The sequence below is a fragment of the Grampus griseus genome (assembly GCF_964374135.1).
Source record: "Grampus griseus genome assembly, chromosome: 5".
Taxonomy (NCBI): domain Eukaryota; kingdom Metazoa; phylum Chordata; class Mammalia; order Artiodactyla; family Delphinidae; genus Grampus; species Grampus griseus.
Window position 1 is genome coordinate 134,889,071 of NC_138998.1, and position 23,938 is coordinate 134,913,008.

Below are 23,938 nucleotides of genomic sequence, written 5' to 3' on the forward strand. Positions count from 1 at the left end.
CGGCGCGCGCGGCGGCGGGAGCTGGCGGCCGCGGGGACTGACCACGTCCCTATAGGTAAGGCTTCCCCGCGCTGGCTTCCGCGTCCCCGAGGTTTCCCGGCTGGACCTGGGGGGCGAGAGGCTCTCGCTGAGGGCCGGCCGCGAGGACCCGGGATAGCTCCTGAAAAGCGCGCGTCCGCGCGGCCGATCCCCGCCCCGGCCCCGAGCGGCCTCCTCCCAGGCAGGTCCGGTCCCGGCTTCCCGGGCCCAGCGGGAAGGGAGCTGCCTTCTCGCCTCCGACCTCGGTCCGTTCCCCGGACAGGCCCCTCCCCTGGGCGGCCTCCTCCCCCCAAAGAGCCCCCTCCCCCGCGGTCCCGGCCCCTTTCCCCGGGTAACCCCCTCCCACGCGGCCCACTCCCCCAGGCGGCCCGCCCCCAGCTCTCCGGGCTCGCCCGGCAGCCTCCACTAAGCGGGCGCGGGCGCCCAGCCAGGCCCGACCCGGTGCCTTGATTTCCTCTGCCCGGGTGTCCCATTTTGCTTTTCCGGAGGTAGCAGGAGAATAAACTGAACAGCCACGACTCAGCGAACCATTTTAGGTGAAACTTGCTAGGTGTTAACGTCAGACGTCAACAGTAACATCCTCTCCCAACGCAGCGTGCGTTTTTAACGGTTAGCAGAGTTCCTGGCTCCTACTAAGCGCTCAGTACGTCGATCCTGCTATAATATTCACCTCATTACCGACGATTTTCAGCTTTCCTCTGTCTTTGGAGAAAGAACGGTCCCCGAGGAACGGTATTCTGCCCCTTGAAGACTCAGGAGGATGAAACTCATCACTTGTGAGATCGCCTGGCATAACAAGGAGCCAGTGTACAGCCTGGACTTCCAGCACGGAGCCGCCGGGAGGATCCACAGGCTGGCCTCCGCGGGGGTGGACACCGCTGTCAGGGTAAATGGGGCCGAGGCAGAAAGGCCCAGGGAAGCACTATTGAAGCAGCATTCTCCACTCTTCTATTTATAATGAGTGTCAACAGACACACACTACTTAGTTATGTAGCCCAGAGGGCTAAATTCTCAGGGCCTTGAGTCAACAACGAAAGCAAAGGAGAGCACCTTTCTTCCTGGGGTGATGTCACCGGATGCCCATTGCTGTAGAACCCTGAGCCAGTTTCCTCCTGGGAAACAGTTTGCACAAGAAAGAGGTGGGAGGCAATGGGACTGTAGGTTTATGTTTCAGATAGGAGTTCCTTCCTCTTACATTTCAAAAGAAAGACTAAATTTTCTTTCTGAAAATCAGCGTAGTGATGTTTTCGTCGGTACAGTATGGTGCGTGCTCACTATACGTTTCTCTGAATGAATGTGTTCGTATCAGCAGATCTGGAAGGTAGAAAAAGGACCAGATGGAAAGGCCATTGTTGAATTTTTGTCCAATCTTGTTCGCCATACCAAAGCTGTCAATGTCGTGCGTTTTTCTCCAAGTGGGGAAGTTTTAGCATCAGGAGGGGATGGTGAGTATTGTACTTCAAGATTCTTCAGAAACCAGATACCCATGTGTCTCATATTGAAGAGTGAGATTTGAGCTAGACATACTTTGTTATTTTAGAGGTCGCTTGACCCTCTCAATCTGTCATTTAGATAGTTTAGTAAAATAATGTTGTGGGGAGTGTGAAGGGGTGGAGGATGCAAAGCTTAAACCGAGAAGACCTGTTTGAAAACGGCCGCTTTCCCACTTGCTCTCACTGGGCCGATTGGAGACAAGTAGGTAGGTGCTTACCATTCTAAGTCCCAAGGCAACTGGCCTGGCCTTGTTTGGCTGTCAGTTTAGCATCTGTAAGTGATCACAGTCAGTTCCATGTCTCTCTGTAATTAATGAATTAATTGGCTTAGGGAGTATAGTCTAAACAACCCTCTAAATTATGTTTCTTTGGTGGGAGTAGATTGATTCATATTTCCTCCTTGTGCTTATTTTTTTTTTAATTTATTTATTTTTTGCCTGTGCCACGCGGCATGCAGGATCTTAGCTCCCAACCAGGGATTGAACCCGTGCTCCCTGCAGTGGAAGCGCGGAGTCCTAACCACTGGACCGCCAGGAAATTCCCTTGCTGCTTGCGCTTAAATGGCATAAAATGATACAGAAGAAGTAAATCTTTTTATCATGCTCTAAAACTAAGATAGTCTAGAAGCCAGAATAAAAAGAAAGAAGAAATCTCAGATGTTGTTTGAAGAAGGAGGGAAAGAAGCCTGGTTGAATTCAGTGCCCTGATGTCCAGTGTTTCCGTCGAGGGGGGAGGTGGGGAGTGGCAGCAGCACAGGGGGCAGTGGGGAGGCTGGCGGGCCGTCCTCTGTGAGGCCGCACAGGGCAGCCCAGGTCCTTTGGCCTCGAGGGCCCGGAAACCTGTTGTCAGTCAGTCAGCACGTGGAGAGTGCCGGTCCGTCAGGGCCAGTCTCATCTCAGCCAAGCTCCCCGGATTCCAATGAATTTAGAGAGAGAACGTGTGTGTCCACACCACCGGCTCCTTCACTCTCCTCCTTCGGGCATTCCTCGAAGGGAAGCCACGTCTTGGTCAGAAGGTTATGTGGTGAGCGTGGCGTCAGAACGTGGGGAGCTAGAGGACTCAGACAATTGGTGACATCACGCTAAGGGATCTGACACGTCCATGGTGTTAACAGCTGACACATGCAAGGGCTCACCATGTGCCGGGCATCGTGGGGTAAGTGCTTTATGCATTTGCCTCATTTGATGCTCACGATAGCTGATGAGCTAGGCACTGTTATCCTTCTCATCTTACGGGTGAGGAGACCGAGGCATCAAGATGGGAAGTGACTGGCCGTAGGTTACACAGCTAGGAATGATTTGCCAACCCTTGCGTTGGTGCCTCTGTTGTTTCCTTATTCGGCCACTTACAGGTTATGCCTGTGGATTTGTTAATGTAGTCAGTCGCTTTGCAGTAGTGTTTTGCTGGCCTGGGGACACTTCTGTTTAAGGAGACCTTGTATAGCTCTGATCTGGTATGAGTTTGATTTTGGAGTTTTTGTTCGGAAGGCAAATTTGCTTTTCCTGCAAATTCTTAGACGTAAATCCTTGTGGCCATAGTGTCTATTGAACAACATAGATATTATTTAATACCCTAAAAATCCAGAAGTGAAGGAGCCATGCTTTGTAAAGCGTGGCTTATCTTTAACTGACTCGCTCCACAGATGCTGTCATTCTTCTGTGGAAGGTGAATGATAACAAGGAACCAGAACAGATCGCTTTTCAGGATGATGATGAGGCTCAGCTGAACAAGGAGAACTGGACTGTCGTAAAAACACTGAGGTAACCTCGGGAGGGGCCTGGGAGGGATTTATCCTTATGACCTGTTGTGGCCTCTCCCGTTGCGGAGCACAGGCTCCGGACGCGCAGGCTCAGCGGCCATGGCTCATGGGCCCAGCTGCTCCGCGGCATGTGGGATCTTCCCGGACCAGGGCACGAACCCGCGTCCCCTGCATCGGCAGGCGGACTCCCAACCACTGCACCACCAGGGAAGCCCGCATTTTGACTTTTATAGCTCACTTAAAACTTTTACTTATGCAAGACAGTAATACGGGCATAGTTTAAAAGATAAAAATATGATTAAAATGGATTTTCTTAGTTTGTCTTATAAAATTTTCCTTAGTAAACTTGAATCAATTTTAAAGATACAAATATCCTTGAAGGTAGTAGTTTATAGCTATAGCTAATATAGCTCTAGTGGAAATTCCTAAAGTCCCACTGTAATGTATGGTCCCTGAGTGTGCTTTTAAATTTTTGACAATTTTTTCTCTCCTTGAGACAAGAATTGCTTTTTCTCCTCTTTGGATTCTAGGGGCCACTTAGAAGATGTGTATGATATTTGCTGGGCAACCGATGGGAATTTAATGGCTTCTGCCTCTGTGGATAACACGGCCATCATATGGGATGTCAGTAAAGGTAGCTGATATGTTTTTGTTATTATCGGGGGAAGGACTATTCTAAGTGTCTAAAAAGCCGAACCTTTAAAGGCTTCAGAGGAGTTTTTTTAGTGAACTGGAATAGGTGTTTGGCAGGACAGGTTAGGGATTAGCCCCATATGCCATGGATCCACTGCATTTTTAAGGGCCAAGTCAGAATGTATGAGGCTTAGCAGTGGTGTCATGAGTTGCTGGTGCCAAAGCAAGGTAGATCGCACACGCCTGGGGGAGCAGACATGACGGGGCCGGCGGGGCGGCATACGGCTGATCCCTGTCGTCCTGGAACTTAGGGTCTCGGGAAGTTAGCAAGTCATAATCAGTGAGGCATTGCATGCTCGATGTTGGGGTCGGTGGGATCAGGTTTCCATTTCGGGACATCAAGGCAAGCCAGGGACACCTCACTGCTTTGAAAGAACCTGTTCACTGGTTGAGGGGACAATAAACATGTAAGAAGTTACCGTAGGATGAAAATAGCAGTGAAATGCCAAAAGCCAGTGGTGGCTGACGCCTGACCACTTTTACCCCCTGCAGTCCTGTACTCAAGCTTGATGTCTTCTCCCAAACCTCTTCTCTTCTTCTTTATCTGCTGATTCTCCTGCAACCCAAGTGCCCAGGTCGGGAGTCAGGCAGTGGCATTGGCATCCCCTGTGGTGTCAGCACTGCATCAGCCCAGTTTTCATCCATGCTGTAGAGGCCTCTGTTCTTCGTTCTGTGCGGTCCAGCTGAAGCGTCCTCTCTCTTGCCTCATTTCCGTCATGCTCTTTCTTATCAATCCCAGACACTCGGCAATGGGGAGGACCAGTGTCACTGTCTTCTTTTTCCCAAATCTGGCCGTGTGTTGGGTAATTTCAGTGTCTGTTGACACTCCATCAGCACCCCCTGAAGCCAGTTGTAACGATCTTGAACACTGCCAGCAGGCTGGGCACTCTTGCAGGTGCTGGAGGATGCGTGAATACAATGGCTACGTCCTAGTGGGGTGTCAGACGAATACACAAACGTATGATGCCAGGAAGTGATAGCGCTCTGAAGGGGTCCGGGAGTGATAGGGTGATCTGGGAAGGCTTCTCTGAGCTTGTGGAGTTTGAACAGAGACTGGAATGAATCCGAGGAGCAAGCCGTGTGCATTATTTCATGGGAACGGCATGTGCAGAGGCCCGGCGGCCGGAGCTGCTGCTTGTGTCCCAGGAGCAGGAAATCACCGGACGGCTGGAGCAGGAGGGAGGGGGGACCTGAGGCTGGAGGGTGGTGGGTCCTGGCCACAGGGTCGGGTCTCAGATTGTAACCAAGGTGTGACCACGTGCTGCTGATGGGTTTTAAGCAGTAGACTAATGTGATTTCGCTTATTTTTTTAAAAATATTTATTTATTTATTTACGTATTTATTTTGGCTGCGCCGGGTCTTAGTTGCGGCACGCGTGCGGGATCTAGTTCCCCGACTAGGGATCGAACCCGGGCCCCCTGCCTTGGGAATGCAGAGTCTTACCCACTGGGCCACCAGGGAAGTCCCTTACTTATGTTTTAAAAAGATGTCATTGGCTGGCATGTGGCAAACTCTCCCAGGACAGCACAGCAGGTAGCGGGGTGGGGGGGAGGAGCGGTTTTGAGGAGCGTGGAAATCAAGACCACGTCCTAGGCCTCCATCGTTTTTTTTGTCTTAACGTGTAATGTGGGCAAAATTGTTTAGAGTCGGTACGTTTTTATTTATGGAAGTTCACATGCTGTGATTCCTTCTGCCCATCACCTTAGTTCCTCCAAAGTCTGTGTCATAATCTTCAAGGTGGCCCTTTAGAAAGAACGCCCGCTTGATCCACGCTTGTCCTGTCGGCCAGTCCACTGTTCTGCAGCTGGACTTCTTTGAAGGCCTGTCACTTAAGTGCTCTGACAGTGACGTCGTAGCCAGGCGTCCTGCTCTCCTGACAAGACGCCTCCTTCAGGCCCCTCAGCACCCCTGCTTCCTGCTAGAGCCCTCAGGTCCCCTGAGCCCTCTCGATTCCTGCTCTGCCGGCCCGTCTGACCTCTTATTTTCTCTCTCCACTTTGCTCCCCAAGGGGATCATTTATGTACATAGACCCTTTTCTTTCACCCGACGGTACCAAGAAAACCCCAGCCCAGGATTGGTGCTACAATACTGACAGTCTCCTGGTCCCGGGCTGAGCACAGCTGGTCACAAACCGGCCACCCTGCATATTGGGCCGCTATAAATTCGTCCTCACCAGCCTCCGATGGGGTCCTGGGGTCCCAACCCCTTTTGCTTGTGAGGTTCGATCCCACTCCTGTTCTCCCCGGCAGCTCCCCCAAACCTCCGTAGGTCTCCTTAGCCTTCTTCTTCACCCCTGGCCACCTTAATCTCAGCAGACTCCCCTAAAGGCCTTCAAGAAGGGGAGGGGGAAGGAAAGTTAGCCTGACATTTGTGCAGTGTGTAAAGTCACCGGCAGGTCACCAGCGACTTCAGGGCCAGGGTGGGGCAGGCAAGGAGCGGGAGGGAGCCCACGGCAGAGGGTTGAGTGAGTGGTCGGGAGAGCGAGTGATGGGGTGTAGACCGCTCCCCAGAGAAGAAGGTTTGGGGTTTTGTTTTTTTGGTTTTTTTGGCCTCATCATGTGGCATGTAGGATTTTAGTTCCCCAACCAGGGATTGAACCCGCCCCTTGCAGTGGAAGTGCAGAGTCTTAACCACTGGACCGCCAGGGAATTCCCTGGGTTTTGTTTTTTTAAGACTGGCCAAGGCTTCCTAACTCCCTCCTCTTTTTATCCGGGTAATCTCTGTGTGCTGCTGGTTTTATCTTCTAAATGTTTCCCCCAAAGCCCTTTTCCCGTCCCTGGTCACAATGCTCTGGTTCAGGCCCTCATCTCTCACCTGGTCTGCTGTCACCTCCTAACTAGTGACACTTCTCTGTGCTCTCTTCAACCCTCAGTTTCATCTTTATAATGCAGGTCCCTTCCCAGCTCAGCGTTGCTCTGAGCCACACCATGAACCCCCAGAACCGTTTCCTTGCACACGAGGGTCTTGCACACACCAGCAGTCTCGGCTACTTGTCACTGCTCCAGTGGCCTAAACTGACTTTCACCCCGTGGATTTGCTCAGAATACCTTCTTCTCTCCTCATCGGCCCCATGTATCCTGCCTGACCTGGAGAACCAAACTCTGAGCTCACTCCTCGACCTCACCCCGGCTTTGTTAGCTGCCCTCTTCTCTGCGTTGTGTCACAGTGCGCATGCTGGTGGTGGGTCTGTCCCCACCATGAGCTGTGAGCTCCCTGGGAGGAGGGGCCATGTGAAGTCATCTTTGGTCCCCAGAGCCTGACGTGGAGTTTGGTAGAGTCTAAGTTACCAACTGCTGAATTATGGAACGGCATAAAGGAACAATACTTAAATTGTAGTTTATACCATTTGTGCATTAGTGGGTTTTGGTAATGTGTGTGTTGTGTGCTTTATTCGTAGGACAAAAGATCTCAATTTTTAATGAACATAAAAGTTATGTACAAGGAGTAACCTGGGATCCTTTGGGTCAGTATGTTGCTACCCTGAGCTGTGACAGGTAAGTTAGTATTTGGCAAGTTGTTTTCACCTCTGTTTGCTTGAAATTTTCTTCAGAGGTATTTTTGTTACAGCTTAACCAATGTAAGCCACAGTCTGGCTTTGATTCTTTCATTCTTGGTTTCGTATAAAGCGTTTTGTTTTACTGCTATTCTTACAGCATAATAAGAAATTGGCAACTAATTAGGACAAGAGCCTTACACGAAGTTAGTACTTAATAAATCTTTATTGAGTGGGTGAGTGAATGCAGAAATAGCTTTGAATTAAATTTAAACTTCTTGGGCAACTTTTAAAGAAAAAGTCTTTTATAAATACGACTTAAGCAAGAAGAGATAACTAGTGGTAGGGTTGGATAGTTATTTCATTTTTTTTATTAGAGTTTACTGCTATAGTGATTTTAACAACTCCATTTAAATTAATATGAAAATAAGATATTTTGTCTTCTCTGAAAGGAGGTCTTGTTGCTGTGTTTACCGGTACATTTAAACACAATATATATTTTTTTAATTAATTAATTTTATTTTTGGCTGCGTTGGGTCTCCGTTATTGCGCTTGGGCTTTCTCTAGCTGCGGCTAGTGGGGGCTACTCTTCGTTGCGGTGCACGGGCTTCTCATTGCGGTGACTTCTCATGTCGCGGAGCACGGGCTCTGGGCACGCGGGCTTCAGTAGTTGTGGCACGTGGGTTCAGTAGTTGTGGTTCACAGGCTCTAGAGTGCGGGCTCAGTAGTTGTGGCACATGGGCTTAGTTGCTCCACGGCATGTGGGATCTTCCCGGACCAGGGCTTGAACCCGTGTCCTCTGCATTGGCAGGTGGATTCTTAACCACTGCACCACCAGGGAAGCCCTAAACACAATAATTTAATTGTGTTCCTGGAACAAAAAATTAAAAAAAAAAAAAAAACCAGGGATGCCAAGCATATCACTCACCAGTCATAATAGTCCTTTATAATATTTATCCAACTACTTTTAACTATAACAAACTGAATTTCAAATGGTGCTGGAATGAAAGCACTAAGGAAGTGTTTATTTTTCGTAGAATCTCCTGTAACATTCCAAATGTCATTTATTTTCTGGTATACGTGGGTTTTTCTGTTCTTTTTTTGTGTGGCCATGCCGAGTGGCTTGTGGGATCTTAGTTCCCTGACCAGGGATCGCACCTGTGCCCCCTGCAGTGGTAAGCACAGAGTCCTAACCACTGGACTGCCAGGGAAGTCCCCTGGTATATGTGTTTTATTCAGGCAGTCAGGAGTGAAACAATTTGATTAGCTCAGGGAATAATATGAACTACCAACAACCAATTTACTTGCTGCCGCTTTCCTTACTCCTGCAAATCCCTGAGGGCGAGACCGTTCCACACAAAATAAACTTCACTGCAGTCATACAGATGGCCACTAAGCCAGATGCCCAAGACCTGAAAAATAAGGCCAGGCTTACAAGTTTATGTCCATTGACAAGTTGAAACATTCAATAGAGAATGAAATTATGACGTATTTCCCCACTTAGTTAGTGATATCCTTCTGGTTGTTAATATTTGCCTCTGTCATTCAGTTAAGTGTGAAAGTCATTGGTCAGTGGTTTTGCAGGCCAAAAGTTGTTGAAGCAATCTTCAGTTCTGGTAATAGATTGTTTCTCTGTGAAACATAATTCGTTTACTAGAAGAGATAAATCAGACTTTTCTTCTTTATTTAGGATCCTGAGGGTGTACAGCACACTGAAGAAACGTGTGGCTTTTAATGTCTCAAAGATGCTGTCTGGAGTAGGGGCTGAAGGAGAGGTACAAAATGTTTTGACATTCCATCTTAGCCGTACTGTAGTTGGGACTTAGGAAGTTGTGAGCTCCTCCATCGCTCGTAGCTACACCCCTGGTTTCCAGGACCCGACACCTGAACTGCAATATGACTTCCTCTTAGACCACCAAGTCTCAGTGTGGTGGTCTGGGCTGGCCTGTACGGAGGTGTGGACGTCTGGGGGCCAGGGGAGAGGTGATGGTGGAGGACAGTGTTTCCAACCCTGGCTGAACTATGGAGTCACCTGGGAAGCATGTAAAAATACGGGTGCCTGGGCCCGACCCCAAGAGCTGTGATTCACTTGGCTTGAAGCAGGCAGGGCCCTCACAGTCTGAGGTGCAGTGAGGTTCAGGAACCACTGACTAGGAAGCCCACAGCACTAGGCAACAGGAAGGCAGGTGGATCCAGCACCGACGCTACACCTTCTTGGCAGGTGGAGGGGGACTCTCTGGCCATCGGGCTGGTACTCAGGAATGGAAAGGATTTTGATTTTTGAAAGAACTGGTAAATGAAGATAGCACTCTAATCCTAGTAGGTGAAAGGGAGCAAGTTGGTTACTGTAACAAAGCGGATAAACAACAAGGTCCCACTGTGTAGCACAGGGAACTGTATTCAACGTCTTGTGATAAGCCAGACGGGAAAAGAAAATGGAGAAGAATACACACACGTATAACTGAGCCACTTTGCCGTACCGGAGGAGTTAGCACAGCATTGTAAGTCAGCTCTGCTTCAATAAAGTTAAAAACAAACAACAACAACAAAAACCAGAGATGAGCTGCAAATCCAGTCCTGGGACAGCACGTGAGGCAGAGTGGGCTTTGTGAGCCGGCCGGCGCTGAGAGGTCACATGGGTAGTTAGGAGGGTCACGCCTGGTTGAGGATTAAATGCTTAGTGTTCATAAAGTGTCAGCGCATGGTAGCAAAGACTGTTCCACACAGGTGTTCAAGAAATGTTGTCTGAAAAGATGATAGGATTACTATTTTCTTTTTAAAAAGGGTTCATTCGGTTGGAGATTCTAAACATAAACACACAGATAACAAGCAAAGGGCTCCTAGTCACCTTCCTGCCTTTTCCCGGTCTCATTCCCCAGACAGACCACTGTTGACAGTGTGGTGTGTGCTCTTACAGAGGGTTATTTGTATAATAAGTATAGAACCACACAGACACGTAGACACACACACACACACACACACACAGCTTTCCTTAACAAAAATGGGAGATCAGTTCACGAGTGATTGCCCTTGCAGACTTGCGTGATTATTTGATATGTAATTTATTTCAGTTTCATTTATTACTATGTCAGTAAGAAATGACAACGTGTAGAGAAAAAAATAGGAATTGGTAAGCCCTTATTGTGAATGCGAAGGTTTGGAATAACGTTTAGACTCTGTGTGCCGCAGGCGAGAAGTTACCGGATGTTCCATGACGACAGCATGAAATCATTCTTTCGTAGACTTAGTTTCACTCCTGATGGATCTTTGCTCCTCACACCAGGTGTGTTTAACAAAGCTTTTGATTTAAGGGCATGAGAGCAGCGGTGGTGGTGTCTGTGCTCCTGATTTTGTGATGCTCTTTGCAGCTCAGGGAATTCTGATGAAAGCAGTGGTCCCCAACTTGTCCGCACATTGAAACCTCCAGGGAGCTTCAAAAAGTGCTGGTACCTGGGTCCCACTCCCAGAGATTGTGTTTTAATTGGTTTGGAGTGTATGGTCTGGGTTTTGGAATTTTAAAAAGATTTCTAGTGATTTTAATGTACAGACAAGTTTGGGAGCCACTAGACTAGAGTGATAAACATACTCCCTTAGGCAAATTCAACTTAAAAAAAATTTTAATGAGTGCCTTTTCCCTAGACATGTATGTGGAGGTCATCGTTCTAAAACTAATGATAAAGTGCCTTTATCATTTTTATTCTTAATGAAGCAGCCTGTTGTGACAGGGTCTAGGCACAGACAAGTCTGGTTGGAATAACTTGTGGGAGTGTAGTGGTCAAGCCTGACAGGTCAGCAGAATCAGCAAGGACACGTCAGGGTCATTTTCAGCAGGAGGGTGAGAGGTTGAGTCCAGCAGGATTATCCAGGGCAGTGCTGTTGCCAACATGGTCTCAGAGGAGACCGTCCCCTGCTCTCCATGGCTCAGATACCATCCTGTGTATGATACGATGACATGACCCGGGGCTGGGCCAAACGGGAGGGCACAGGTCAGGTTTGCCACTAAGTGTCCCAGCCAGGCTGGGCAGAGGAGACCCCAAGAGTGTGTGAATCATACACACATGTGTGGGTTAGGCTGTAAAAGGACATTGGGGAACACGTGGGAATGACATTGGCCTGCGGGGGGGGGGGGGGTCCCAGGACCAAGAATAAGTAGTTGCTTAAGTATATTTAAAGTTGTTTACTAAACTCAGTAGCAGGTCCTTTCCTAAATGGCAGCTCCAAAAATATTTTCATTTAAAATCGGGTACCAGATGGGTTATCTGCTGCCACCATTATTATTCTTGGTGGTGTTAATAAATGCAGGAAATGAAATTACAGAGATTAGAAGAAATAAAACTTTGTGATAGGTTTGTGTTTCTAGAAAATCCAAGAGATTTAAAAAATACTCTCAGAATAAAAAAAAGAATTTGATAAGGTAGATAGATATTATAAAATACACAAAATCTGTATCTGCTACAGTAGAATAAGTACTTAGAAATGTGAAAAGGATAATTGTTCCATTCGTAACAGTGCAAAACGCAGAAGACATGGAAATGCATAGGAAAAAATTTAATAAGGCATAGAGCCTTTATGAAGAAGACTAGAAGGTCTTATTGATGGTTATAAAACAAGTTCTGAACAAATAGAGAGATTTCGTGTTCTAAAAATTAACATGATAATTGATTTCCAATTAGGATCCCATTTAAGGTTTTTTTTGTTGTTGGTTTGTTTCGGTTTTTTGGTTTTTTAATTGGATGACATCTCGGATTTGTTTAGGAGAGTAAATGCAAGGAATAGTAAAAAAGTATGAAAGATAAGAATAATACTTGAGCAGGCATTTTCCTGTCTAAATGTCAGAGATTCTGTAGTGCTATTGTTATCAAATCAGTATGGTATTGGTATAGGAATAAACATATAGCTTAGTGGATCAGAACAGAGAATCCAGAAATAGATTCTGGGATAAAAGGGAATTTAATAGGTGACCTGAGTGGTATTTCAGTGGGAAGAATGGATTTTTGAGTGAATGGTTCTGGAGTGTCCAGCTGTCTGGAAAAAAATTAAATTGGACTCTTAGCTTATCAGATGGATAAGGTGGGCTTCCTGGGTGGCAAAGTGGTTAAGAATCCACCTGCCAATGCAGGGGACACGGGTTTAAGCCCTGGTCCGGGAAGATCCCACATGCCGTGGACCAACTAAGCCCGTGCACCACAACTACTGAGCCTGCACTCTAGAGCCTGCGAGCCACAACTACTGAGCCCGCGTGCCACAACTACTGAAGACCACACACCTAGAGCCCGTGCTCCACAACAGGAGAAGGCACTGCAATAAGAAGCCCGCGCACCACAGTGAAGAGTAGCCCCCGCTCACCACAACTAGAGAAAGCCCACGCGCAGGAACAAAGACCCAGTGCAGCCAAAAATAAATAAATAACATAAACTGCAGGTGAATTCAATACTTAAAAATGGTAAAAATGTAAAACACTTGCAAGAAAATCTAGGAGGACATTCTAGGACTGGGGAAGACCAAACTAAGACTGGAAACCCAGCAGCTCTTAAATGATAGACCTACTTTGCTGTATTTGAATGTAGAGCTTTTGTATGGCAAAAGACGCAGTAAGCAAAATCAGTAGTCGTATGATGGGACTGGAAAATAATGGTTATGGTACAGAAACGAGAGCGCTGACAGACATCATATACAATGGCTCTTCCAAATTGGCAAGAAGAACAAAAAGACAAAAGGAGAAAAACCCAAAAGAGAAAAACGAGAGAAAGGTACAACAAGGCGGCTCATAGAAGAGCAAATCTGGTGCAAAACTGGCACACACGGGGAGGTGTTCGGAAACCCGACAGTCAAGGCAACGCAGGTTAATGTGACATCAGTAGGTATCCCTTTATTCATTTCAGGCTGGAAAAACGTGAAAATATCTGTCGCTGATGGGCATGTGTATGGCTGTTGCTGGAGAGAGAGTGGATTGTTAGAGCCTTTTGGGAAGGCAGTCTGGTAACCGTTTAATGCATGTACTCTTCAGCCAATCCGCCCCTTGTCTGACATTCACTTCCTTAAGAAATGAAAACAGTACATAAGAGTGTATGTCCAGGGATGTTTATTGCAAGCATAGCTTTTTTTTTTAAATGACACTTTCTCTTTTTTAAAATTAATTATTTTATTTATTTATTTTTGGCTGTGTTGGGTCTTCGTTGCTGCGCACAGGCTTTCTGTAGCTGTGGCGAGCAGGGGCTACTCTTCGCTGTGGTGCGCGGGCCTCTCATTGCAGTGGCCTCTCCTGTTGCGGAGCACGGGCTCTAGGTGCGCGGGCTTCAGTAGTTGTGGCGCGTGGGCTCAGCAGCCGTGGCTCGCGGGCTCTAGAGTGCAGGCTCCGTAGTTGTGGTGCACGGGCTTAGTTGCTCCGCAGCATGTGGGATCTTCCTGGACCAGGGCTCAAACCCGTGTCCACTGCATTGGCAGGCAGATTCCTAACCACTGCGCCACCAGGGAAGTCCAAGCGTGGCTCTTAGTTGTAAAAAAACAAAAACAAAACAATACTCGTTAACAGAGAACGGGTGAATAAATTACGGTATTTTCAGACCAGCGCATAGTAGGTAGCTACTGAAGAAAGGGTGCATTAGTGTCACGCAGGTTAACTGTCATGAGTGATTGACTGAGAAAAGCAAAATGAGCAAAAGTATAAATAATACCCCATTCTGTAAAATAGATTTAAAAAACCCACCATATGAATATACAAGCGATTGAGTTATAACTGGTTGGAACAATTATGTGAGCATGGGGGAAATACAGAATGACCTGATGGTTTGTTAAAATGGATTACTTGGGGATGGAAGGATGGGGTGAGATGGGAAGAGAGTAGAAAGACTACTGGCTGTGTCTGCTGCCCCCCCCAAGCGGGTATGAAATGGTCACATGGAAGATTACATACGTGTGTGTGTGTGTGTGTGTGTGTGTGTGTGTGTGTGTGTGTGTGAGGAAATGTTAACGTAAAACAGGGAGATGCTCCCAAGAGCAACTGTGTGTGACGGTCATTCTCCAACAGGATCTGACCTGGTTTTGAGTACAGCCTGAGGTGAGTGTAGAAGGGCTCTCAGATGTGGGCTGCTCCCCAGGGCAAAGGCAGCTTCTGCAGGGGCTGGAGATGTCAGCAGAGGGCTGGTCTCCTGGCAGCCTTTGGGCTCCATCAGGCTGATGGGAAAAGGCCTGAGTCTCAGGTTTTGGGTGGCAACTGAGGTCAATCCAGGGGACAGAGAGCCAGGGGTCTGATCATAGCACTTCACTAGCAGGAATTGGCTGGATTCGCAGGCAAAGGTCTGCTGTGGTCAGGGCTCCCTGCTTTATGTTCTTCCCACCCAGGCCTGGAAGGGGCTCTGGGGCAGCTGAGCCCCTTGGGGAGGTGACAGGTGGGTAGAACTGGAGTAAAGGGCTGAGCCCAGGCAAGGACAGGGTGTTTGCATTTGTCCTCAGTCACAGAAACATTGTCCAGGTAATAATGTTCCGGGGAGAATCTTTTACAAACCAGAACTGATGCTCATGTGTCTTTGCTGATGAACAGTTTAATAACACATGGCCTTGCCTTCCTCTACTGCTTCCCCAGCTGGATGTGTGGAATCGGGTGAAAACGTAACAAATACAACTTATGTTTTCTCCAGGAAAAATCTTAAAAGGTATGTAATTGAAGAAATATTTGAAATGTTTACCCTTTCTTTTTGCTTTTGTTGAGTGACGGTGCTTTTTTGCAAAACCACGATTCATCTTGCAGGCCTATCGCCCATCTTCCGTGTCCTGGGAAGGCGACGCTCGCTGTCCGCTGCTGCCCCGTCTACTTTGAGCTGAGGCCAGTGGTGGAAGCAGGTACCTTAGAGCCACAGGGGTGTGTCACGTTCTCTGAGGCAGGTCACCAGGGTGGGTGGGGAGAGGTGAGTATGTGGGTTGGTTCAGTTTGGTCAGTCTTGAGAGCAAAGACTGATGTTATCAAAATACGTGTCAGATTTTGCGTTGTCTAGAATACACTTTCTTTGCTGCAAGCAACTTTAAAGGGCTAAAAATACTAGCTTTGTTTCTCTACTGAAGGAGGTTGAATGTCATTTATTAGTGATTTCCTATGCAGTGAAAATTATGGGAAAATTATATGAATTGGATTTTTGTTTCACTGTTTTTCCACCTCCGGCTGCTTTTAAGATTTTTCTCTTTATCAGTTGGCTTTCAGCAATCTGATTACGGTGTGCCTGCTGCCGTTTTCTTTATGTTTCTTGTGCTTGGGGTTCATTGAACTTCTTAGATTTACGAGTTTATAGTTTTCATCAAATTTGGAGAACTTGGCCAGTTATTTCTTCAGATACTTTTTCTGCCATCCCCCCTCTCTCTCCTCTTCTTCAGGGGCTCCAGCTACACACGTATTAGACGGTTTGAAGTTACCCGTGGCTTACTGATGCTCTGTTACGTGTTTCTTTCCTCTCTGGATAGTTCCTACAGCTTGTTTTGAGTTCACTGCTCTTCCGTGTCACCTGCCCCTGGTGCCAGCCAGTGTATTTTCTCTCTGTGACGGTGTAGTCTAGAACTTCTAGAGTTCAGCTTGGGTCTTCCTCACGTACCTCTGCCTTACACCTTCCCTCTTGCCTCTTGAACACGTGGAATACACTTGTTACAATAACTCTTTTAATGGCTTTGTGTACAAAGGATTGGTTTTGATGGATTTTTTCTTCCTCATTATGGGTCATATTTTTCTGCTTCTTGGAATGCCTGATAATTTTTTAAAAATTAATTAATTTATTTATTTTTGGCTGCATTGGGTCTTCGTTGCTGCGCGCGGGCTTTCTCTAGTTGCATCGAGTGGGGGCTACTCTTCGTTGCTGTTCGCGGGCTTCTCATTGCGGTGACTTCTCTTTTTGCGGGGCACGGGGTCTAGGCGCGTGGGCTTCAGTAGTTGTGGCTCGTGGGCTCTAGAGCGCAGGCTCAGTAGCTGTGGCGCACGGGCTTAGTTGCTCCACGGCATGTGGAATCTTCCCGGAACGGGGATCGAACCCGTGTCCCCTGCATTGGCAGGCGGATTCCTAAGCACTGCGCCACCAGGGAAGTCCATCTGATAATTTTTTATTAGACATTGTGGATTTTACCTTAGTGGATTCCGGATATATTTTTCATCCTTATAAATATCCTTGAGCTTTATTCTGGGATGCAGTGAGGTTGCTTGGAAACACTTTGCGTCTTAGGGGTCTTGCTGTTAGGCTTTGTCAGGTGGGATCACAGGGGCATTTAGTCTAGGGCTAATCTCTTCACTACGGAGGCAGAGCCGCCTGGATGCTCTAATTGATGCCCATGAAGTGGGCGGTTTTCCACTCTCGCTGGTGGGAACATGTGCTGTTTCTAGCCTTGTGTGAGCTTCAGGGGTGGCTCTTTTATTAAAAAAAATTAATTACCTAATTTTATTGAAGTATAGTTGATTTACAGTGTCATGTTAATTACTGCTGTACAGCAAAGTGATTCAGTTATACATATATACATTCTTTTTTAATATTCTTTTCTGTTATGGTTTATCATAGGATATTGAACATAGTTCTCTGTGCTATACGTAGGACCTTGTTGTTTATCCATTCTATATAAAAAAGCTTACATCTGCTAACTCCAGTCTCCCACTCCATCCCTCCCTGACCCCCTCCCCATTGGGAACCACCAGTCTGTTCTCTATGTCCGTGACTCTGTATCTGTTTCACTGATAGGTTCATTTGTGTCATATTTTAGATTCCACTTATAAGTGATATCATATGGTATTTGTCTTTCTCTTTCTGACTTCACTTAGTGTGATAATCTCTAGTTGCATCCATGTTGCTGCAAATGGCATTATTTTGTTCTTTTTTATGGTTCAGTAGTATTCCATTGTGTGTGTGGGGGGGGGGGGCACATCTTCTTTATCCATTCACCTGTCAGTGGACATGTAGATTGTTTCCATATCTTGGCTATTGTGAATAGTGCTGCTATGAACATAGGGGTGCATGCATCTTTTTGAATTATAGTTTTGTCTGGGTATATGCCCAGGAGTGGGATTGCTGGATCATATGGTAGTTCTATTTTTAGTTTTTTGAGGAACCTCCATACTGTTTTCCGTAGTGGCTGTACCAACTTACATTCCCACCAACAGTGTAGGAGGGTTCTCTTTTCTCCACACCCTCTCCAGCATTTATTGTTTGTAGATTTTTTGATGATGGCCATTCTGACTGGTGTGAGGTGGTACCTCATTGTAGTGTTGATTTGCATTTCTCTAATAATTAGCGACGTTGAGCATCTTTTCATGTGCCTGTTGGCCATTTGTATGTCTTCTCTGGAGAAATGTCTGTTAGGTCTTCTGCCCATTTTTGGATAGGGTTGGTTGGTTTTTTTTGTTGTTGAGTTGTTATGAGCTGTTTATATATTTTGGAAATTAAGCCCTTGTTGGTCACATCATTTACAAATATTTTCTCCCATGTAGATAGTCTTTTCATTTTGCTTACGGTTTCCTTAGGGACGGCTCTCTCTTTCCCGTGGCCCTCGCTCCGGCCCTGGCTAGTTTTCCCGCGTGCGGCACTGGTCAGCACTCAGCTGAAGGCTCGAGGCCCCTGGGGCTCTGGCTCTGCCCCTCCACCCGCACGCTCCAGTCACCTGGGCCTCCTGGCCTCCCAGCTCAGGGCATCTGCCAGGCGCCGCCTGCGTTCCCTCCACCTCTGCTGGGCCTGGAAACTCCAGGCAGTAAACGGAGGTGATCGTAGGGCTCACCTCTCTCGCTTCCTGTCTCTGAGGGATTGCTGTTCTTCATGGCCTAATGGACAGTGTCTTAAAAAAAACCCGTTTCAGTATTTTGCCTGGTATTTTAATTGTTTCAGGTGAAGGGTCAGTCAGGTCTCTGTTACTACATGGCCGGACGCAGAAGCTGTTTTTAAGTTTCTAATCCTTTATGTGAATGACTATGATTAACTTGACAGCATTAAAACATCACTTCATGAGATGCTTCTATGTGACCCTGATGTTTCCTTAGCAGGCGGTGACCCCTCAGGGTGACTTGCCTCATTCACACAACTTTTTCTTCTCTTCTTTTTTTTTAAATTTTATTTTATTTTATTTTATTTTTTTGCACTACGCGGGCCTCTCACTGCTGTGGCCTCTCCCGTTGCGGAGCGCAGGCTCCGGACGCGCAGGCTCAGCGACCATGGCTCACGGGCCCAGCCGCTCTGCGGCACGTGGGATCTTCCCGGAGCGGGGCATGAACCCGTGTCCCCTGCATCGGCAGGTGGACTCTCAACCACTGCGCCACCAGGGAAGCCCTCTTCTCTTCCTTTTGAACCGCAGGTTCCCATGAGTGTTGAATCATAACACAGTGTCCTTATTGGTTCCTGCATGGGTCTCCTTAATTCTTATATTCCTATATAAAATAATACAAAAACTGAATTCTTCCGTAAAGCATTTAGTAAAGTTACATCACTTACGTCCCTGGGGAGAGGGCTTTTGGGGAAAATTTGTTTTCTTTGGGAACTTTGCTTTTGCTTGTTTGACTTTCTGTTCCTGATTTCGCCCGTCACCAGAGCCAGGTGTGGAGCTGGTGAGCCTGCCCTACCGCTTGGTGTTTGCTGTGGCTTCTGAAGACTCTGTGCTTTTGTACGACACCCAGCAGCTGTTCCCGTTTGGTTACGTGTCTAACATACATTACCACACCCTGAGTGATATTTCCTGGTGAGTGGATGGGGGAGACAGCGTACATTCCCCTGGAGTTGCCCCTCAGGTCAGGGAGCATTTCGTCCTACAGTTGGCTTTTTTGGCCCTTATTTACCAGTTTTTTTAAAGGAATCAATGTAAAAAGGAAAGCTGTTTCTAACTTGCTAAAGTACTGCTTCCTGTTGTGACTGCAGTGGGTGTTGATGCCGTGCAGACTGTGATGTGGTTCATCTATTTCTCATAAACCAAGGGGAGGCCCGGGGTCCCTGGTGTTGTGGGGACTCGACAGGCCCTCTGGGAGGAAGCCCACACATGCGGGCCCCTGCTGCACAGACAAGGAGGGGCCCCAGAACTGTGCCCGTCCTGAGGGGTCACTTTGCCCTCGCCTTTCTGCCTGGGGTTCTCAGCACCCCTGGGCTCCCAGTTCTGTCTCCACTGTGTGCTCGGGCCCAGGCTGGGCCTGGCCACCTACCATATAGTTCTTGCTCTTTATCACTCTTTATCTTCTTTTCATCTTCTTTTTATTTATTTATTTATTAAAAAATTTTTTTTTGCGGTACGCGGGCCTCTCACTGTTGTGACCTCTCCCGCTGCGGAGCACAGGCTCTGGACGCGCAGGCTCAGCAGCCATGGCTCACGGGCCCAGCTGCTCCGCGGCATGTGGGATCCTCCCGGACCGGGGCATGAACCCGTGTGCCCTGCATCAGCAGGCGGACTCTCAACCACTGCGCCACCAGGGAAGCCCTCATCTTCTTTTTATCTTGGAGGGAAAAAAAAAGAAAAAAAAAAAGGTCATCTCACCTTTATTCCGGTGAATTTGATGACGAAGCAGGGGTGGGTTGGGAGGGAAAGGGCGTGAGGGAGGAGCCCGCACAGATCCTTTCTCAGCCGTGTTTTTCCCTTGACGGCTTTGCCTTCAGACAAAGCTTGTGAGTTTGCTTGAACTTCCATTTCCTCACCAGTGATGAGGGTGCTAAGAGTGGCCTGTAGACTTCGGTAAAGTTTTTCGCTTTCTATTCTGTTTCGGGAATGCAGGTCCAGCGACGGGGCCTTCCTGGCCATCTCTTCCACGGATGGTTACTGTTCCTTCGTGACGTTCGAGAAGGATGAGCTCGGAATTCGCTTGAAAGAGAAGCCAGTTGTGTGTGTGAGAACTCCCGATACAGCGAAGAAAACCAAGAGTCAGACACACCCAGGGTCTTCGCCAGGACCCAGGCTGGGAGAGGGAACCCCCAGCAGCAGAGTCCGGGACCCCAGCAGCCCCTCTGCAACGCCCCCTCAGGCGAAACAGTCTCCGGCCCCCACGGCGGCCAAGGACACCCCTGTGACCGCTCCCGGTGCCAGAGGCTTCCTGGCAGGGCCCTCAGAGGAGAAGACCCTGCAGCCCGGCAGTCAGAATGTGAAAGCCCACGCATCCCGGAGGGTCACTCTGAACACGCTGCAGGCCTGGAGCAAGTCAACACCCCGGTGAGCGCTGTGATGGGAACAGAAGCTGCCTTGCCTTGTCAAAAGACAGGATAAGCCGAAAGCCCCTCGCATAGGTGAAATCCCACACAGCTGCCAGACAGATGTTTCCTAACGTCAGACCTGAGAGTACCGCTTCCTTGCTTACAGACCTCTGTTGGCTCCATTTCCTCCCCGTCGGGTGAGGTCCCGGCTCTTCGCCCGGCCCGTCACCGGCTCTGTGGCAGCCTGCCATCCAGCACGGTGACCCCTCACTCTCCTTCGTCCCGCGTGCTCTGAACGTCAGGTCCCCAGGGCACGCTCTGCCTTTGGAGGCCTCTGTGCCTCCACCCTCTGGGGACGCCCTGGACACCTGCTCCGCTGGGTGACACTAGAGTCCTCCCAGAAGACCCATTTGGATGTCCCTTCAGCCCTTTTCTGTGTCACAACACGTCGCATTCGACAGCAGGTGTTTGATTTATGCTTCTGTTTCCCTAGTTAGAGTACTGGCCCCCCAGGGCAGGAAGCGTGTCCCCGTTATTTACCCGTGTTCTCCTGCCCAGACGGTAACAGGCACTTACAATAGGTAGGAAGTCAAAGGAGCACCTCCTCCACGGGGTTTTGGCGTGTCCAGCAGACTGGATCATGGTGAGCGGCACCTCGGGTCTGAATAGCCTCCAGGTGGTGCTGCTGTTGTTTTCTCCCCTGTTCATGCCCGTCTGGCTGGTGAATGTGCCCGAGCTCACGGCTGGCACTGCAGAGCGGACAGAACTGCCCAGCATGGCCCCTGTCATCAGGCAGCAGCTGGCCTCCAGGCTTCCTTCCCTGGACACCTGTGATCCTGCACACAGCCTTCTCCCCGGCCCACCGCCCAACACTGGGAGGCGGCCTGGGGAAGGGTCCGTGGCGGGGGATGAGGGGAGCACTGCACGCCTCCCACACGCTCTGCCACGTTCACGCGACTTCATTGGCGGATCCATAATGTGGTTTAGGTGTAATGCTGGGCTCTTTCTGTATCTCTTCCTACAGACTAGCAATGTTTTTTTGAAAATTAATTTATTTATTTTTGGCTGCGTTGGGTCTTTGTTGTTGCATGCGGGCTTTCTCTAGTTGCGGCGAGCGGGGGCAGCTCTTCGTTGCGGTGCGCGGGCTTCTCATTGCGGTGGCTTCTCTTGTTGCGGAGCACAGGCTCTAGGCACTCGGGCTCAGTAGCTGTGGCTCGTGGGCTCTAGATTGCAGGCTCAGTAGTTGTGGAGCACGGGCTTAGTTGCTCCGCGGCACGTGGGATCTTCCTGGACCAGGGATTGAACCTGTGTCGACTGCATTGGCAGGCGGATTCTTAACCACTGTGCTACCACGGAAGTCCCTAGCAGTGTTTTTAAAATTTATTTTTAAGTGGGGGAAGGGAGTGGGAAAGTGTTCTTTGAAACATTTTCGGTATTGAAGTTTTTCCCCTCTTAATTTCTTGCGAGCTTCTTGCAGTTATAATTTAAAAAAAAATAGTTGTTGAGAATTAAGACTGTGGATTTAAAAAAAGAACCATCTATATTTTGGAGCTTTCCATACTGGAAGCCATGTCTGATAGGCTTATGTAGGAAACATCTAGCAGAGTGTTTAGCATGTCATTGGTAGTTCAGAAAACACGGGTTTTGAAACTTAGATGACTGGTTAAGGTTTAAGCTGACTCTTATTTATGTGATGGTTTAACTTAATACATGATCCTTAGTTACTAAGTAAGGGGGCATATTGACATTATATTCAATGCCTTGCATGATATGAGCTGAAAGTTTTACATGTTTCCTTTGACATTTGGTATTGTATGCAAACCATTCCGATGATACTAATGGCCTTTTACTTCTTTTTTTAATCAAGGAGAATAAACTTAATACCCTTAAAGACAGATACTCCACTGAATTCTATACCAACCAGCATAATTTCCAGCCCTTCCACAGAAGAAATTCAATCAGGTAAGTGATACTCTTACTGGTTTAGTATAATTAAAAATAGAATACCATCTCTTTTGGAAATGAGCACCACCCAACTTGAAGTCAGTTCTGAGAAAGCAAGGATGCATCTCACCAGGCCTGTCGTTTAAACCCACTGATTGCGTGTGTATTCTCATCCAGGAGCCCACCCTCCCGCCAAGGCGCTCCCTGCTAGGCAGACGGTGGATTTGGGAGACGGGTAGAGCCGGGCTGGTTCTCAGCCTTGGCAGTGTTGGCATCTGGGCAGGTCATTCCTCGCTCTGGGGCTGTGCTGTGGATGCAGGATGATTAGCAGTGCCCCTGGGTGCTGGTACCCATCCCCTGCCCTGACTTGTGACGCTCTAAAATGTCGTCAGACACTGCCCACTGTCCCTCGAGAGGCACAGTCGCCCCGGGTTGAGAACCACTGGGGTAGACCTTCTCCTTAGATCCGTAGAGGACCTGGCCAGGCAGTTCGGTTCCTTGTCTGCGCATGAAATTCAGTTTGTAAACGTCAGCTCTTAACTTAAAGACGTCTTCACTCACTTGTCCACCCTGTGCTTACATCTTAGAGATGCCTGGAGACCTTCAGGTCAGTCCCCCGGAGCTTAAGCGGCCGAGACTCAGTGAGCACAGAGAAGGTCCCCAAGGTCTGGACCCTGATGAGACCTGTCATGTGCCTGAAGGCTGCTAGGTCTGGGGACCCCCTTGTGCCCAGAGAGGGGCAAGACCAAACACACCTGAGACCAGTGGAATCAGACGGAGCCTGACGGACACTAGAAAATGGATTTCTGTAACAGAAGATACGCGTGGACCGATTTCCTCCAGAAATATGTTGGCTGTTGTATTTAGCACACATTTTTACCTCAGATATGTGAACATTTTAATAGACTAAATTCTCTTTTTGATGAGTTTCTGAGACTGGAACGGTTCAATGTTACCTAGTGTGAAAATCAGTAAATCCCCCCCCTTGGAATACTTGTGTGAAAGTACAGACACTTTATGGGTGGACTCCTTCCACAGCTAGAATTAGAGAAGGTGGTTCGAGAAAGTTTATTCTGTTGAATTTTAGAGTGTTTGATTATTAGATCACTTTAGCTTCTAAATAGTTGATTAACTTTTGGAAGTTTGTTATGTTTGCTTTCTGATTTTAAAGGTGGTAATGCACATTCTAGAAAGTTAGTAAAGAGTGAAGTAGAAAAAACGCGTTGGAGGTGGAAATCACCCATCTCACCACCAGAGGGAACCCTTGTTACTGTTTCGGCATATTTCCTTAAAATTTCTGTTTTTATTAATGTTATTTTATTTTGGGGAGGGGGGAGAGTTGAGATTTTACTTAAGATACAGTTTGGTATCCAAATAGGTTAACTTCTTAGACTGATTTTTC

The 23,938-nt window shown here is 47.9% G+C and overlaps 1 protein-coding gene across 1 annotated transcript; it reads left to right on the plus strand.

Moving 5' to 3' along the window:
- Positions 1–23,514, plus strand: CHAF1B (chromatin assembly factor 1 subunit B). The gene is made up of 14 exons (XM_082655030.1): positions 1–55; positions 731–925; positions 1,352–1,484; positions 3,175–3,292; positions 3,822–3,925; positions 7,382–7,478; positions 9,168–9,252; positions 10,667–10,760; positions 15,060–15,129; positions 15,225–15,316; positions 19,015–19,162; positions 20,180–20,611; positions 22,460–22,554; positions 23,124–23,514. Exons 2-14 carry the CDS (start codon positions 800–802, stop codon positions 23,243–23,245), a joined length of 1,716 nt encoding a protein of 571 aa, XP_082511156.1. The 5' UTR covers positions 1–55; positions 731–799; the 3' UTR covers positions 23,246–23,514.
- Positions 23,515–23,938: the final 424 nt, after the last annotated feature.